The sequence below is a fragment of the Podarcis vaucheri genome (genome assembly GCF_965113315.1).
Source record: "Podarcis vaucheri genome assembly, chromosome: 1".
NCBI classification, from domain to species: Eukaryota; Metazoa; Chordata; class Lepidosauria; order Squamata; family Lacertidae; genus Podarcis; species Podarcis vaucheri.
Window position 1 is genome coordinate 45243960 of NC_138759.1, and position 18873 is coordinate 45262832.

Sequence of the window (18873 nt, forward strand, 5' to 3'; positions counted from 1 at the left end):
ATATGCATATTCATGTAATATTATAATTAGTAATGTTTCTAATACGAGAAATATAATAGCTCCTGGGGGGGGGAATCTAATAAATTTCAAGACCAAGTCTTACCAGGCATCCTGCTCACGTCTTTCTTGCAGATGAATGGCTACACTCTGATTAGTGTCCACATATCTCCTTTCAGCAGAGAGTGCTCCTAGAGGGACACCTTGTGAATGCACGGCCAACTCCAAGAGACAGGAACTTGAGCTCCAAGGCAGGAGTGGGCTGCGGAGGCTGAACTTGCACCTGTCTGAGATCCTGCTAGTGTTCAGGAGAAGAATTTCCCCTGCAGCAAAAAAAAGGAGGGGGGAAGGTTATGAGTAACAACAACCATAGTTATAAATTACAGTGCATGAAAGAATGGATGAAAGTTAGAGGGAAGAAAGAGGAAGACATACTGAGAAAGGATAATGAAAAGGGTGCAATATATATTTAATAACTAAGTAACTGACTAGTAAGTATTTTGGACCACGGAAAAACCAGTCGTACCTTAGTTCTCGAACGGCTTAGTTGTCAAGCAAATCTGCTCCTGAACGCTGCAAACCTGGAAGTAAGTGTTCCGGTTTGTGAACGTTTTTCGGAAGCCAAAGGTCCGATGCGGCTTCTGCTTGAGTGCAGGAAGCTCCTGCAGCCAATTGGAAGCTGCATCTTGGTTTTGGAATGGTTTCAGGAGTCAAACGGACTCCCGGAACAGATTAAGCTCATGAACAAAGGTACCACTGTATATGGGAACAATAGCCTGGTTCCTTACTTATCAGATCATTGTCCAGGAGGGAGGAGGTAGTGATAACTGGGTGTTAATCAACAACCACACCTTTGAACTGGGCCATAAGGCTCCTGAATCTGGTTATTGGAATGGAATGCAATCAAGTCATTCCCACTACAGTGGTAGCTCGGGTTACATACGCTTCAGGTTACATACGCTTCAGGTTACAGACTCCGCTAACCCAGAAATAGTACCTCGGGTTAATAACTTTGCTTCAGGATGAGAAACAGAAATCGTGCTCCAGCGGCGCGGCAGCAGGGGGAGACCCCATTAGCTAAAGTGGTGCTACAGGTTAAGAACAGTTTCAGGTTAAGAACGGACCTCCAGAATGAATTAAGTACTTAACCCGAGGTACCACTGTACTACTGCTAGTAACATATAATCTGACCGTTAGCTTCAGCCTCTTCTGCCACAAACTAACGAAGAGCCAGTTCTCTACAACTGAGGCTCTATATAAAACCTACAATATGTCTTTTGTATTCATTGTAATGATTTTAATATATTAACAGCATTAAGCACATGATGCTGTGCAATGAATGGAGGGTTCTCATTTGGAAAACATTTCACACGCCTCTGCAATCTTTGTGAGCCAATGACGGATACATATGAAAAATCAATTTGTGTTTTAATCCATAACTTTCCCCTCCCCACCTCCATGGTATGTGATCTGGAGAATAGTGCTGGATACCACAGTGACTCCAGTTAAGAAAGAACCTTGTCAAATAAGGCAAGGACAGTTAACGACAAATGCGTGCGCTGTGCACAAATGGACAACCTTCTAGTTTTCTGTTTGACGAGTTGTTCTCTATAATCTGCTGGTGCTCCTGAGAAGTCAGAACAACAACTGAAGACAGCAACCAGTCAGGTTTTCCAGAGGCATTGGTAGATGAAACCCAGGAACAGTTCCACCCAAAGTTACATGTGGTTTCTGTTACAAGAAATGAGAGCGTAATTAGTCAAGATTATTATTACAACGAACAGTGATGACAGTGATTTAAATGAACGAGTCACTGTACTTTTTAACCATAAAACGTTTTAACCATAAAGCAGAAGACAATCTTTGCCCCAGTTTATATGTTCAAGAAGTATTAAAGCAACCAAGGAGATAGAGCTGCAACGTTGTTTTGGAGTTGCAGTCAACAGTTAATCAATTTAGTTGAGAAAGGGAAGAGAACAGCATTGCTAAAATATAAACACAGGGATTTCTGTGCACTCATCCTTTCTGAAAGGATGCACCTCAGTTGTTAATTCTAAAGCTAACAATAGATACAACATTTTTAGGGCAGTGGGACTGCTCTGGAAGCATCCTCACTGTGTTCAGTCCTAAGCATGCATTTTGTCGCTGCTGTCAAGTTCAGGGGTGAGAATTGGTTTTGCAAGTTTGGAGAAGCAGCTGCCTGTCCATGGTGCTGACCAGCTACTTCCCCCGTTCCATCGCGTCCCCTCAAAAATTCCTCCCAATCCACAGAATGCAGTTGGTCATCCCAATAACACCTTTTAGGAAACTAACAATGCTGCAAATGGGCAGATAGTTGCATGAATGTGCCACTCTTAGCATTTCTTTTCTTCTTCTTTAAAAAAATTTGTGCAATTTCCACATAGCATAATGGAGGGCAGAATTGACAGCTGAGCCAGTACAGTGGTACCTCGGGTTCAGGTTAAGAACTTTGCTTCAGGATGAGAACAGAAATCGTGCTCCAGCGGCAGCGGGAGGCCCCATTAGCTAAAGTGGTGCTTCAGGTTAAGAACCGTTTCAGGTTAAGAACGGACCTCCAGAACGAATTAAGTTCTTAACCCGAGGTACCACTGTATTCAATTGGTTAGCATGCACACCCTGTCATTTTGCTTGTGAAGGTGAGAGGAAAACAAGCTCACACTGCAGCAGAGAGACAGATCAAAAATTCTGTTTGTATTTTATCTCTCTCCACCTTTAAAACTGTAAGTCAAACATTCAGGTGATCCTGGCACCAGAACACAAATAATACATATTCTTAAAGCCTTTTGTAGTGCAAAGTTTGATGAGCATCAACTTAACACTTCATGACTTCTGCAGCCCAGATTAAGTTTGTATACCGCCCTTCATCTGAAGATCCCAGGGCAGTTCACAACAGAAAAATACAAAATGAGATCTGTGGCCACATTTGAATAAAAAACAAACAAAACACAGCTGAGTTAGTCCATAAGGGAAAAAAAACACTTTTTAAAAATCCACAACTGGGCCACATTTTTATCTGGAGAAATCAAAATGTCACAAAGCAGTGTGTAAACTTCTGCGTTCCCTATAACTCTTCATCATGCTACACAAAGGAGGGGCTGATGGGATAACAAAAATATCCCCCACCAATACAAAAATTAGTCTGTACACTGAAAACTGCAATAATCTCTACTAGATTGAGTTACCACTAACAGCTACATTGGAGTTCAGAAAGCTTTAAGTTTTAAATCAGAAGTCTTTTAAACTTCAATCTACACTAGAAACATTTTCTAGTTAAAACGTAGCTTTGCAAAGCATAGCAAAGCAGTAATCCTAAATGCAGCAAAGTTTAAAATTGCGTATCTGGAAGTTATGGCTATGACGCAAGTGTCCAGAGGCTGGTTATTATTTTGTTTGTTTTTTTACTAAGAGAAAGTTTTTAAAAATATTGTTCAAAGGGTACTCTCAATGGTGTGTTTTACTATATTACACATGGCATAAGACTATTAGTCACTTTCGGAGCAGATCTACAAATAATCCACAGAAAGAGAACAACATAGCTGAAGCATAGTTAGCCCCAGGCAAAAACCACTCAGCCACATCAGAACTTATACAGTTCCCATTATTTTTATAACTGGATAGCTCTCAGTTGCTTAAAACACACAAATTACCATTCTTTCTGCATATTTTCCATCATACCCAGATTGTGGCATGAAAGGGAAATGCATTTACTAACTTATAAACTTTGGAGAGGGGAGAGGGGCTTGGGGAGGTTACTTTTATTTGCAAATAAATCAATCATATCCTGCCCTTCATATCTGTGATTTTGCCCCAGTGAGATGCTGGCATTAAATAAACCGTACCAGAGGTGCCCAAACTTTTTTCAAAGAGGGCCAGATTTGATGAAGTGAACATGCGTGAGGGCCAACCAAAGTTTTTAGGATTGAGCTTTTTTTTACAATTTTACCCCAGGACATATACTGCCATGGGGGCCAGATTAAATCGACTGGCAGACCGGATTAGGCCCCCGAAACGGACTTTGGACATGCCTGCCATATCCCGTCTAATGAATTCACATTGTATCTTAGATGAGGAATGCATGCCATTCAGACCCTGGCTTGAAGAAACAAACATAATTTACTAATTCCTAATTAAAAGACTACAGTCTGCTAATGCATAGCATGCTTCTTCCATTCAAGTAAATGATTTCTGGAGGACCAATGGGTGAGTAAGAAAGGCTTTTCTAAAGACGCATGATTGAATTCATCTGATTATTTGTAGGAGTAAGGGAATGGTTTAGGCAGAATACAGAGAAAGTATAAGCTACAGGGAAATTACTGCAAGATTACTCTCATTCAGTTGTATTTTACACTCTCAATGTCCGGTTCATTTACTGCTCACACTATATGAATGCCACTGGGACAAAAGACTAAGCAGTGAAAATGCATCACTACCTAAGATGAGGAATTGAGTACATTAAACAGAACATGCTGTTCTACTAGTCTTTCAGGTTTGTATCAAGGATGTCTTCCTTAATTATGATATGGAGTCTGATGCCACAATTGATGGTGGCAGGGGAAACCCAGCCAGAAGGGTGGGGTATTAATAATAATAATAATAATAATAATAATAATCATAATAATAATAACTGATGCAGCTGGCTTGAAGTGGATACTGGACACAATAATGGAGAATAGGTCTATTAAGTATCTAAATACTAAGTCCTCTACATTCAGAGAACGTGTGTTTGACGTCCATCATTTGCTGAGAAGGAAATAACAGGGGGAATCTGTTACCACCACTGGTAACAGGCTCAGGGAAGCTTCTGAAGACCAAGATGGGAACAATACCTGGGTGGGAGGACTGATCAGGAGAAACCATCCCACTGCTGCTTGGAGACAGCTTAGGAGGCGTATAGAAGAAAGGGGGGAATTTCTCATCAGGTCTCGTAGAAGCAGAAACAACTACAAAAGAGAGGGGGGAAAGTGCATAAGTAAAATGAAAATACTCCAAGATGTAATTGTTTATACAGATGACTCCCCCCCCCCCCGCAATATAAACTCTTGGAGTTGCTGCTAGAAAGCTCCTTTATAACAGGTTGAGCCAATGGTCCATCAAGCTCAGTACTGACTAGTTTTCCAGAGTTTCAGACAAGAGTCCTTTCCCAGCATTATGAGAGATTGAACATGGGAGCTTCTACATTAAAAGTATGCGCTTTCTTGCCCACCTACACCCCCACCCCTTCCCAATGCTGTCTAATTAAAATAAAATAATGCTGCCCGATTAAAATGTAAATACAGTAAACACCTGACAATGATTTACACAGGCAAAAACAATTGTCCTTCATTGTCCCCATGATTTGCTAATTGGATTATCCAATCATTTTGAATAATGACTTGGCTTGCATACGATGCTAATTTAGAGTGCCAGCACCTACAAATATTGTGTAGAAGTGCCCTAAAGTTTTGAAGTAGGTAAAGATTCTCTGGCAGGCCTACTGCGGTTCTTTACTACCCTTGGCAGCCAAAGGATGCTGCAGTGCTTACAATGATGCAAGCTTCCGCAATGTCTTCTCAACTAATGGACTTGTAAGAGACTGGGATCCTTGAAGTGTAATCCATTTGCATTATTTATCTCTGCCACCCAACAACGTTTTTTTCCTTGCGTGTACACCAACAAAGAAACTTTCATGAGTCAAGAACCTAAGATTCTCACTACCAGATTCACTACAGTAGTACCTCGGGTTACATACGCTTCAGGTTACATACGCTTCAGGTTACAGACTCCGCTAATCCAGAAATAGTACCTCAGGTTAAGAACTTTGCTTCAGGATGAGAACAGAAATCGTGCTCTGGTGGCGTGGCGACAGCAGGAGGCCCCATTAGCTAAAGTGGTGCTTCAGGTTAAGAACAGTTTCAGGTTAAGAACGGACCTCTGGAACAAATTAAGTACTTAACCTGAGGTACCACTATATTTGTAAATATGAAATCTTACTACAGCAACAATGCATATGCCCTCTGGGGCAGGGATCACATCTGTTTTCACTATATCTCACGCTGTGGATGATAATTGTAGGTTAACCAGAAGTCACTGTGAACACTTCCAGAGTCATACAAAACCACCTGGGTCGTTGATTCATTGTGCTTGCAAAAAGATTTGGAATGCTCAAGTGAAATGCTGCTAATAGTCTCCCTTTAGGAAAGCCAGCAATCAGGGCAGTCCTCCCCACCCAACCTGGTTGCATCCAGATGTTTTGGATTCCCATCAGCCATGCTAGCTGGACCAATACTGTAGAAACTGAAGTCCAAAACATCTGGAGGGCAACAGGTTGGTGAAGGGTGCACTTTATAGAAAAGTTTGCAATGGTGGGAGGAGATAGGACAAGGTAGGCTAGGTCTCTGAAGTCCCTAAACTTGTCTGGTTTTGAGAAGTGCCTTTCAGAGCAATATCTTGCCCAATGCTTTCAACATGGCTTCTCAAGATCTGACATTCAGATCCCCTTTGCAAAATGCCTTGCAAGGTAGTGCTTTGCGAGGCAGTTCTCAAGACCCGACAATCTGCCGATTGTTGGGTCTTGCTAAGTCTTTTTCAATGTGCATTGCATGATAGCATGTTGAAAGGGGCTTTACAAGACCTGACCATCAGCTGATTGTTGGGTCCTGAGAATGCCCTTGTGAAGCAGTATCTGGCAAAGCATTCAGCCCACAGGGGGTAGGGGGGAGAACATCTGGCCCATGAGCCAGATCCAGTTCCCCAGTCCGGCCCTAAAGATCAACAAGACATTGCTCCTACATTTTGAATACCCTGTTTTCGCTGGTCTCATTAGTGAAAACAGTGAACAACTGAGGTCTTCCATTTAACCAGTATTGAGTTCCAGAAGCCAGCAAACTCCAGATGCTCCACCTTTAACCCACCAGAACTCCTTGCCTAGAAGTTTAAGTTCTGACTCTACCTGTTACTCTTCTGGTTCCTCCCTGTCTCTCCCCCAGACCTAAGATTCCTCCATGCACTGTCCTAGCTCCACCTAAACTGCCAATATAGACTGCTATTCTTCTCTGCAAAAAACCCAAAGGTGTCTTGCTGAGGCTTCCCATCTCTTCAATTCAAGAATGCCATTAAATTTGAGATATGCCAGATGGCTTACATCTAGCATCTTTGGCAATTCTTATACCCAGAAAAGGATTAAAACCATACCAACAACAAAGTCATAATGAATTACGGCTACGTAAATATTCTAAAGTCCTAGGTGCCTGCTAATATCAGCCTTTGTCTCAGTACTAGCCACATCTAAGGCTCAAATACATTTTTCATATTCCCAAGCAGAACCATCACTTCTTGCAGTATACAGCAGGAACCTGAAGCTTTCCCACCCCTATAATAAACAAAATGTATACAGTTGCAGTTTGAGCAACCAGCTTCTCAAATACAATAAATAAATGTTGCTTCTGGGCCATATTTAACCTCATTATTTGTCTGTTTGTTTATTTTGCACACTGGCCTTCATCCGAAGATCACAGCGCAGTTCACAACATAAAAATACAAAATGAGAACACAAAATATATAATAAAGCAAAAACAAAGCAGTAACTCTCCTCCCACAAACCCATTTAAAAGGCCATAGAATGTTAGTCAGCCAAAGGCCTGGCTATAGAGAAAGGTTTTCACTTGGTACCTAAATGTATGTTATGAAGGTGCCAGGTGAGCCTCCCTGGGGAGAACCTTCTACAAATGAGGAGCCACTGCAGAAAAGGCTTCACTATGAATGGGGAAAGCTAAACAAGTTATTAAATGGAATCTATAAGAACGAACAATCTTAGCTGTTAATAGAGGAAGAACCAGGACATGATTAGATACACAGGCTGAACAGCCCAATTTGGAGGGTGGAACAAGATGCCCCATGTCCGGGAAGAGCCTGAGAAGCATTAATACAGGGCCCCCTTCCTCCACTACAGAATAAATTATCATGCTTAAAATGTGTCAGATTTATCTACCAAGTTCTTTGGGTGAAAGAAGGCGTGTTTTTCATGAAACACAATGGATTTAATCAACTTAACTTTCTTCTTGTATCATTAAATAGTAGACAGATTTCTTTGCTTAAGTGGGTATTATAAAGCAACAGACAAAATGAAGGTAACTGAACTTCAAGAAATGTTTGTGACAGGCAATAAATATTAACAAGAAGTGCAGGTTTACATACCAGGATTATAATAACCACTGGGGGAAAACAACATTAAGTGTAAACAGGCAGAAACTCAGTTTTACATGCAGTGAATAGGTTTTAGTTACGAAAGATTTCATATAGGTTATCAATGTACATTTTATTTTGTAAACTACTCATTTGTAGTATGAATGAATGTAAGGTTTACAAAAGCCTTTGGCTATATGTAATCAAGTTTATTACTTTTCCAGTTTGGGGGAATTTATGAGCTTGTGGGAAACCCTTTTGCCCACATAAGTTCCTAAGGTTAAAGGACTGGTTTGGTAGAATGGGATGGGATGTCTGGAAAACGTTTGATCAGCTTTTATCACTAAAAAACTGTCATAGGGTACAATTCTATGGTTCCTTGGGGGGGGGGGGTTCTCAGAGGCTGTAGGATCTAACATATCCCCATTTCCTGACAAGCAAGTGGATTGTATGGCAACTTGTCTGTCCAGGTCAAACATTGTAGGCAACATGAGACATCATCCAATCTGGCAGAGAGTGCACAGGATGAATCAGTGATCATGGTAAATGTGGAGACCAGTGATATTGGGAAATGTGACAAGGACTAGCTCCCCTATCAGATCCTTCTTCCAGACTTGAAGACATGATTTTGACAGATTCTACACAGTTTCAGAAAATTAACTCCCGGGGCAACCCCTGTCACCCCTCACTGTAGCAGACAAGAGCTGTAAAACAAGGCAACAGCCTTTTAGGGGTATAGATGGCCCCACTTCAGCCACTGCTCTGTCCAGGGTTCTGGTCTTGTCTTGCTTCTGACTCACCTTAACATGACTCAACCAAATCTGCTGCTGCACTACTAAGCTTGTTCCCTGGAAAAAATAGAGAAGGCCTGGGATGTGTCTGTCAAGGTTGATTAGGAAGTTGAAATCCAGACCCCTAAATTTGTCTGGCCAGCGTTGAAGATGGACTACTGGACTAGGTAGAACTCTAGTAGTTCTTATGCAGCACATCAAAGTCTCAGGACTCACAGAGTGGCCCATTGAATTAATTACAAGAGTGAGAACAACCTTTGGAACAGACTAGATTAGAGGAAGACTTCTTTGTACTTGAGGAAAGAACACTTAATTGCCATAACTTGGTTTTCAGAACTTGAAGTGACAGCAATAAAGAGAAGTGCTTTACATTAATAGCTTTTTATTGACAGGTACCTACGTGTTCTTCTTTGAGAAAAGATGACCTCAGACATCTCCCAAGACACAGTTCAGGGAAAGTTAATGGAACTATTCCACCAAACACTGTCTTGAGTTCTCCCTCTAAAAAAATGAATTAAGTAAGAAGAACTTTTAAAAATGTTTAGCAGCAAAGCTATCAACATTGCATCCCTTCAGGCTAGCTGTTTATTACAGATCTCTTTCACTTTCATAGTAAAAGGGAGTTTGCTTATACACGGTGATGAGTAAATCTCAGTGATAACTCAATTTGTACGCCCTCAGATGCCTCTTTGCAAATTCCAGAAATCTGCACATGTGGATTTGGACAGGCAGAGACAGAGTGGTAGTTAATACAAGCCAAGAGGCATATGCATTTTAAGCAACAGAATAAAGATGAAAGAAAGCATAAAATAGCATAGTACAGCTATACTAGGCATACACAGCTTGTCATTCACAAACAAACAAACAAACAAACAAACAAACAAACAAACCATTAACTACAACTACATATGCAAGCTCTTTTTCCTAAATGAAGCAAGCAATTTGTCTAAGAACAAGTACAAATTTATCCTAAAATGTTGTAGTTTTGAATTACTTAGTCCACTTTCCAAAGTGGAAGGAATGCACTAGGAGTCCTCCATTATATCCCAATCATTGGGATCTAAACAACATTTTTAGTACATGGATGCGGTTACCAGCTCATTTTAGTAAAGGAAAAAAATTAATAAATGAGAAAACGTTTCTTCATGTTTAGAAAGTTCACATTTACTGACTACTACTATAATGGAAATTTTAACCTGTTTCACTACTAAATCTGAACAAAGATTGTGGCTGTGAGCTTGTAGTTTGATATCTTTGTCAGTGGAATGAAAATTTAATGCAAATATGATTTTTGAAACTGGAGTAGTTTGGAACTGAAAGAAATCCCTGAGACTACATGTCTGCCTCTGACATTAGAGCAGACACAGACATTTGATTTTGATGGTTGTGGTGCAGCAACATAAGACACCAACCAGCAACTCTGAAACAATTCCACTGTATCTGAAAGTAGCTGTGCTTGCTCAAGACACAACTTTCAATTGTTGGTGATCCCCCATATCCACTGCAGTCCCTGGTCCCCCTCCTTAAAGGTACTCCTGAAGACAGAGGAAGAGTGCCCCTCAATTCTACAGCCTTCCTCTTTCCTCCGTTACAATATTGGTATTTGTTTTTTTTAAAAAATCAACTTGTACAATTAAATGCAGCACAGCAAACCCCATCTCCTACTTTGCAGCAGGTGAAGTCAGGCAGGATTTCAATACATTAGTTTTTTACAGAGATAATCCAAAATCAAGCTTTCTTTGACCGGCCCTTCTATGATTCAGCTAACTGACAGCTTGCTTCCTGCACCTTTCTCCCAAGAGAGATCACCAGAGAGCTGAACAGGGATTGTGTGTTCATCAGTCCTTCCTATCCTGTTTCCATAAAGTGTATCTACTTGCTGGAGTAGACCGAAGACACATTCATTTCACCTCAGGTACTGAAAGGTTTGTTCTAGGCCCTAGAATCTTGGGCCAAAGAGGAAGAAGGGTCGCCCAGGATTGTTGTTTTTTAACAGAAACAAAAATCACAACTAGAGAGGCTGCTGTTGCATTTGGGTCTTACTTGAAGGTTACCCATAGGCATCTGGCTGGCTACTGTGGGAACAAAATGGCAGGCTAGATGGCAGGCTTTGGTCTGATCCAGACGGGTTCTTCTTATGCTGTCATGTTCTAATGTTGCTTTCTGCCTTTCATGCAGCTATTAAAGACATTGAGTCTTGGCCCATGAAAAAACATCAACCCTAACATAACCCTGTAAAGAGAGACATATAGGAGAATGGACTTTGTACACCACACATTTCTGAAAGAGAATATGGTTGCTCTCCAAATACACAACTGAAAGAGGACAACTGAAAGAGGTCAACAAGAAAGAAAAGGTTTACAAGGAAGCCAGAGAATTAGCTGTGCTGACTGGCTTCCTTCCACACCACATTTGAAAACATATCCTAGTATTCCAGTAAAGAGATAAAGAAGGGAGGGAAAGAGTTTGTTTCATTAGTAAGCTCATTGTACTTTGGTTTTCTGTTTATTTCACTAGCTGCTGATATCTCATGTGCTGAGTTATACAAGTTTTTGACTCAAACATTGGAGCTTTTGCTATCCTGAAATGGAATAACCCTGTGGGTGTTATGTCTCCAGATGTTCTCCTCCTGTCCTTTCTTCTTCCTTCCTTTCCCCGCTCTCTTTTTTGTATAATGGGCTACCACAGTTGTCCCCTGGTCCAGGAATAGAGAACCTTTTAAAGCCCAAGGCCCACAATACTTTATGTGCAAACTTCTGGAGGACACATGCAGTAGTGGATGCAGTCAGAAGCAGAAGTGAGTAGAGCAGAGGATTTGTATCCCACTTTTGTACAGAAAGCTACATTCCATCAGAAATATATCCATCCAGGAAAAGCAAGAGGCATTATCACAATTCAAGGACATGGTCAGGCAAGAGCACTCAATGAGGGTGTAGAGCAGGACCAGGGGAGAGGGGCATGGCCTGTATGGGTGAGTCCTATGGGCTGGACAGAGAGGCCTGGAAGGCTGCAGCTGGTCCATGAGCCTGTGAGAAATGCAGCCTCATATAACAAGCGTGTTTGGTTCTATTTAAATGCATGAAGGGGTTAAGACCATAGAGTAAGCTGTTGCTAGTCTTGACTAGGTCACGGTCCCTCATGCCCAGTGATGGGCAGTTCTTTTGTTTGCCTTCTTTCTTCCACCATGTGAACCCAACCTGAGAGGACATCTGTGCTTGGCTGCTACAAGCTCAGACCATGTGTTCAGAAAGTTTTACCGTACTTTGTAAACTAAGTTCCTCTACCTGGGGTTTTTATTTTTTGGCTGCTATATGGAAATACACAAGAATTTGATCTTTGATGAGTTTGTAAGTAAACTTCTTTTAAAATTACCAAAGTGTTTGATCTATTCGCTGCAAAAGGGGGTAGAAAGCGGAAGTTGCTGTAAGCGACTTACCGTGAGATATTCAAAAGCCTAAACACCCACACTTCACTTTGTTGCAGGTATGTTTTTGTGTTTTAAAACCTCTGCTCTCTCTTACCGGAAAGTATTCTGCCGGAGTTTGCATCTAGGGATCTGTACACATTCACTTATAGCAAAATATACCAAACCACAGAGCCAATACTTTCCCACCCATGTCCTAATCTAATACCATAAAATAAAAATAAACATTTTCCTGCCAAATTGAGGAGAAAACTTAACAATTCATATAACTTCATCCTGCATGATTATAGCTCTAAATAGCTATGGAAGTTGAAGTTTCCTCTTGCTGGAATATACTGATGCACAAGGACTGTACACTCACTAATCAGTATTATGGGCAAGGTCAAGTTTCTGATGTCAGCATTGAGCATTAGAGGCACTGGACGTCCAGTACAGCTGTGATTCTGAGCCTCCCCCCTTCCCTGATTGTGGTGGGTGGGGGAGTCTCTACTGTGCTCAGCTTTCCAATTGCCAGCAGATTAGACAATCACCATGACAACTGCAGTGGCCAAATTTGTGAAAATACATATATCCGAGGATTCCTTCTGAGCCCAGTTTTGCCAAAGCTGTTGCTGGTCTGTAACTGGGTAGTAAAATTTAATATTGTGTCTGTAAACAGAAAGACAACCAAAAACCTTTTTAAAACCCCTCAAGCAAAACTGTCATGTGTCTGTGCGCACATGCACACACACACACTTTAATGTCTCTCCACTTTAACCATTCTATAAAGACAATTAAAATCTTGGGATCTGCCTGTGGATGTTACTGATAATGTCTATCACATGCCTGACAGACGAGTCGACCATTCCCCCCCCCCCGCCGCCCTCTTCTTCATGAGGGAAGCCCTTGTTCTTCCTGCCTTTCCTGGAGCCAGAGCATTTTATGACTGAAAATACATTTCTCTTCCTTCAGGAAGAATTTTTTCAATATGAGGTAGACTCTAAATTTATCCAAAAACTACTTGTTTTCTCTTTTCCTAAACACACAATCAATCAATCAATCAATCAATCAGAATGTCAGTTGAATGCTTGCCCCTCAGGGTGTTTAGCAAGTTCCTTTTGCAGCGTGGGGTGAAGAAAAAGACTTGACAAGTCCAATGGCTTGCATTCCACCCTCCTTACCGCTACATTTATCCAAAGGCTTGAAACTTAGCCTCTTCCCTGATCTTGGAGTCATTTGTTTGACCCTGCAGTACAGTCATGTTGAAATCCTCAGAGTGATCATAGCATATATATTCTTGTTGCTAAGTAATCCTAAGCACTCCTGAACTTTGTGCCTCCCCATTGAAGAGCATGGGGAAATCAATGAACTTTTCTGGCAGAATTCAATGGAATTTGCAGCCATAATGGCCCTCTGCTTCCATTGCTGCCAGGTCCAGTCATACATATGCACACAAAGTAAAACAGAAACAACCCCCCCCCCCACTGGAACAGTTTCTGAAAAGTTCCTCCTGCACCTTTACCAAAATCACATAAAAAAGACAAACCTTGTAATGAAGGAATAATTGGTAGCAATAATTCCCTGTCACTTACAAAATTACCCTCACTTCCTCTCCCTCCCAGGCATTTTCCTTACATAGTAAGCTTGTGGGGAACATGGGGATATATCGATGTTTTCAGGCATACTGTTGTTTTATTACAGTCAATCACCAGTATCAGGATAAAATCACCAATTACAAAATTTAAAATCTCAGAAGAAACTGAAATAAATAAAATTACATATCCATAAAAGAGCAGTTCTAGCTGGCGTACTATCTGTGTCTCTGGTACTCGTGAACCACTAATTGACTGTGATTTTATGTAAATTGTGGTATTTTTACTGTTGTTAGCCGCTCTGAGCCCGGCTTTGGCTGGGGAGGGCAGGATATAAATAAATTATTATTATTATTATTATTATTATTATTATTATTATTATTATTATAAGAAAACTTTTGGAGGACCCAAGTTTTGTTCAGGCCACTCCAGAGGAAGCTGGATCACTTCAGACAAACTCCTGAAATCTCCCCAGATCAGCCAGATTTGGTTCAGGGTACATCTGAAGCAACTGCATGCCCCGAGAATTCCCTGTTAACCAACTATTCCAAGCAAATGACCTGTTTATTGAGCATTCATCCTTATTTGTTTGCCCAATGAGGTTTGGACATAGTCTTTATTCAGTATTCATACTGATTGTTTGCAGAGTAGTTATGTGACAATGAACATTCAACCTGATTTGTTTGTGTAGTAGTTGTACATCTTTCCATTAACATTCACCCACCCCATAGTTCTTAGTGCATTTCCCTGTCACCTTCATAGAATCATAGAATCCTAATCCCCCAAAGTCCTTTTTTAAAAAGTGGATTTGTTGAGGTCTTGGGTGAGAGAACCTGGAAATTCTCTTCAATTGTGGAAACTTACATTTATAGTGTGTTCTTGAATCTCTCCTGCAAATTGCTCACTGCCTGGAAGTGACTTTAGTCAGGGACAGCTTCAGGATTTGTGAAGCTCCAAGCTGTCTTCAGGTCCCCACAACAGATTGGCATATATTGGGCACCCATATATTTAAAAAACACTGCTTCCCCCAAAGAATCCTGGGAACTGTAGTTCACTCCTTGCAGAGCTACGACTCCCAGTACCCTTCATAAACTACAGTCCCCATGATTCTCTGGGGGAGGCAATGTGCTTTGAATGTGACATATATGTAGCCTAAGTGCCCCCAGGAGCCCCCCTCCCATCTAATAGTGTGGTGAGAGTACCTTAAGGATATGCCTGAAGTCTTATTCTAACACTGCTAATAATCATAATCATAATTATTATTTATTATTTATAGCCCACTCACATGGCTGAGTTTCCCCAGCCACTCTGGGCGGCTCCCAAGAGAATATAAAAAACACAATAAAACATCAAACATCAAAAACTTCCCTCACCAGGGCTGCCTTCAGATGTCTTCTAAAAGTCTGGTAGTTGTTGTTCTCTTTGACATCTGGTGGGAGGGCGTTCCACAGGGCGGATGCCACTACTGAGAAGGCCCTTTGCCTGGTTCCCTGTAACTTGGCTTCTCGCAGTGAGGGAACCGCCAGAAGGCCCTTGGCGCTGGACCTCAGTGTCCGGGCAGAATGATGGGGGTGGAAACGCTCCTTCAGGTATACTGGACCGAGGCCGTTTAGGGCTTTAAAGGTCAGCACCAACACTTTGAATTGTGCTCGGAAACGTACTGGGAGCCAATGTAGGTCTTTCAGGACTGGTGTTATATGGTCTCGGTGGCCACTCCCAGTCACCAGTCTAGCTGCCACATGCTGGATTAATGACCCATTAGATGACCCATTAAAAAGGGCAGTGGAGATGGGATGCTCGGATTCACTCAGATGCTGGAGCTGGAAGGGACTGGGAAGAGGTGCACAATAATGGGTCCCTTTGATTCTGCCTAACAACCCTCCAGCCATGTGAAAGAGCCCAAGGGTTAGGCTGACCTCCTTAGGGTGGTCATTCAAAGTGAGTCAGCTCCAGTGCATGAACTAGAGTGCCTGAATAAACTTGTAGCTCTCCCATTGCTTTTATGCAATTAAAACTCATGCACAAAGCCTCCATATTATCTCTAAAGAAGTTCCTGTGAAGTCATTTTTTTTATCCTTGCCTGGTGCTGGGCTGCTCTACTCCAGCAAGACCATCCAAGAACAATTGTAGTGAGAAGTTCTTAAGATGCCACAAGCCTCACGCAGGAGGGCTCTTTACTTTCTTCCAGTTCCTGAGTGAAACTGAGGATTAAGACAAAGCCATATCAGTCCAAACTTTAGCATGCAAGCTGACACCAAGCAGAGCTACTGCACGACACCGTGGCTTCTGTCAAATCCCTTGTGGCATTTCCAGATAGAAAAGGGGTCATGCTTAGCCCCCTCTCCCTTTTCTGCGCCCCCTGAGCTGAGTGGAGAGGGCTCAGCAACTGTCCCGAGGACATCCTGATCTTTTAACCTCATTAGACCATTTCAATTTCTGTAGCATCTAAGGGGAATGTCATTAATGGTGTCAGAAAGAAAGCCTAGTTCATCTGCCTCAAAGAAACCATTCTAGTAATCCAGTTACTGAGGAAGAAGGAAGGAAGGAAGGACAGAAGGGATGGTTCCTATTTTCTCATTGCTCCACTAGCTGGGAGAGAGCTGGCACAAAGACATACGTCTAATGAGCGCCTCATTTCCTCAGCAGTGGCACTGGCGTTCAAAGTGAATCATTTGGGACAATTTAAAAAGCGCTTTTGAAATGAAAACTGAAGCTCATTTTCAGCCACCCTTCCCCAATAAATGGAAAGCAGCTTTGTTTCAAGGAATGAGGTTATTTCATGGCATAATAGCAACAGGTTGGCATAGTGGCTAAGGGCATAACTGGTTGTTATAAGAGCTACAGAACTGCTGTCATTCCTTGTATCTTATAACATCTAGTTTGGCCCTTCGTGCAGTATTAAACACACAGTGTTTTGAACCTTTATTTCTGACCCAGGTCAGCATTATGAAAAATTAATTACCTTGTCATATGAACCACCAGTCCATTGTCTCAACCGGCTATTGTTACGTTCCTGAACTTCCAGTCAAATACTAAATACAGTGGAAGGTGAAACCAAACCACAAAACAAGAACATCCAAAATATATGATGCTATCTGAGCAGACAAACTGAGAGATAAAGGTCCTTAATGAGATATTCTGCTTATTAGATCACCGTAGTAATTCAAAAGAGCTATGTTTGACCTTTGGTGCCCCCCACGAATTGGCTCTGGGGGATCAGTAGGACCCCCAGAATTGTGTGGAAGTGGAGGAGAGGAGGGATCATTCCATCTGGCAATGCTGGTGCCGATGGAACAGTCACCATGGTGCCTTGTTGTCACAATTAGAGATGCATGAGAACTGGCACTGTAATTGTTAGACACATCCACACTGAATCACCTCTGACACTCAATGACCATTCTCTAGATACCACCATATGCTCCTTCACTCACTTTGAAAACTAATTTTCTCTCCTGCAATTGGGATCTTGGTTGCAATATTTTGTCCTGTTTTACCTATCTTGCTTTCATGTGACAAGGCAGTTTATTGTGCACAAAAATGTCTTCCCATGGAGGGTATGTTTGAAGTGTAAGACAGAATTGTCGTAATATGCCGTTAGTCATCTGAGTTCCAGGCTATTATCTATCATTAACTCATTTTGAATACCAGGATGTACAAACTGTTGTTTATAATGTTCTACCGTTGCCTGACAAGCTGATCAACAAAAGCTGGCCTTTCACAATTCATTCAAACAAACATGCACCAATCTGAGACTGAGAAGAGGAATCTGTTGAGGGTTCAAACATGACTTTTCACTGTGCTTTTGCATTCATTTCAAAGTTGGCACTGATTTTCTTATATGTTTGCTTAGCATCGGCAGAAATCTTGACACATAGTAAGAATTTTGCAATTTGGCCTCTTTCTCATACTGTCTGAAACACATGAGATTTGGAACTTCAGGACTTCCGGGGTTGGCGCGATCTGGGAATGGCGGATTCCCTCCGAGCTCCGGAGGGAATCGGCTCAGCGGGGGACGGGTCTTTGCCGTGCCGGCGACACGGGGACCCTTAAAACCGCAGGCACGGAAGCCTGCGGACTGAAGACTCGGTGGGTGCCTTAAGCGCCCCCCCTGATTCGCAAAGAGCCTTTTTAAAGGCTGCGGAGGGGATACGGGGGGTGGCGTGGCACCGAGAGTCCATCGCTACCTCTGCTGAGCGAAGCCGCGAGCCATGACCGGAGAGCGCTGACTTCCTTCCTTGAAATTCGGCTGAGAAAAAGAACCCGTGAGTTAATTGAATTTGGATTCTAAGAATTTCACCTATTGAATTTGAGACGATCGGGGGATGTGTTAAAAGGAAGTCCGCACCCCCCCCCTTGCAGACAATCCAGAGCAACGATAAAAGAACTAAGCTGGAGTGCCTACCCTGTAAAGGGTGAGTTTAAAAAGACAGTAACTTCCAAGATTTGGAAAAGGAATTTTTTTTTCTTTGAGCAGGAGAGAGGAGTGTTGGAAGGGGTATATTTCTGTTGTAAGCAACCCCCCCTCCCGGGCCCGGGAGTGTCCTACTTTGGAGCTGGTATAAGAAGAGCAGAGTTTGACAGCTGTCAAAGCTGTCAAACGGACTGTTAATAGTAGAAAAATTGCTACTTAAGACCCCTCTGGATTAAAAGGAGTTACAATTGAACTAAAATTGTTGGAAACAAAGAATCAATAATAAGACAGAGGACTGTTGGAGAAAAGAATATTAAGTAACCAGATTCCCTCTAGGGGGAAATCTGTGGAATTACAATGGCTGTGGATGGAAAGATACTGGGAGAAATCGAAAGGATGTTTTATTTGGTTGGAATCTTACAGGAACAGACTACGGCTATGAGTGAACAATTGATGACCTTGAATCCTGAAACAAGTAGTTCTGTTCAATGTAATGAG

The 18873-nt window shown here is 41.9% G+C and overlaps 1 protein-coding gene across 4 annotated transcripts in view; it reads right to left on the bottom strand.

The window, feature by feature from the left end:
• The window catches only part of LTK (leukocyte receptor tyrosine kinase), a 114480-nt gene that overhangs the window by 54711 nt on the left and 40896 nt on the right, over positions 1 to 18873 (bottom strand). For 3 of the 4 annotated variants that reach the window (XM_082239347.1, XM_082239345.1, XM_082239344.1), the window contains exons 2-4: positions 4845 to 4958; positions 1576 to 1728; positions 104 to 320 (exon numbers count right to left, since the gene is read on the bottom strand). In XM_082239347.1, coding sequence (XP_082095473.1) covers positions 104 to 320; positions 1576 to 1728; positions 4845 to 4875 — 401 coding nt within the window. In that variant the 5' untranslated portion in view covers positions 4876 to 4958. The remainder of the gene's footprint in view (positions 1 to 103; positions 321 to 1575; positions 1729 to 4844; positions 4959 to 18873) is intronic. The other variant, XM_082239346.1, reaches the window with a different exon arrangement.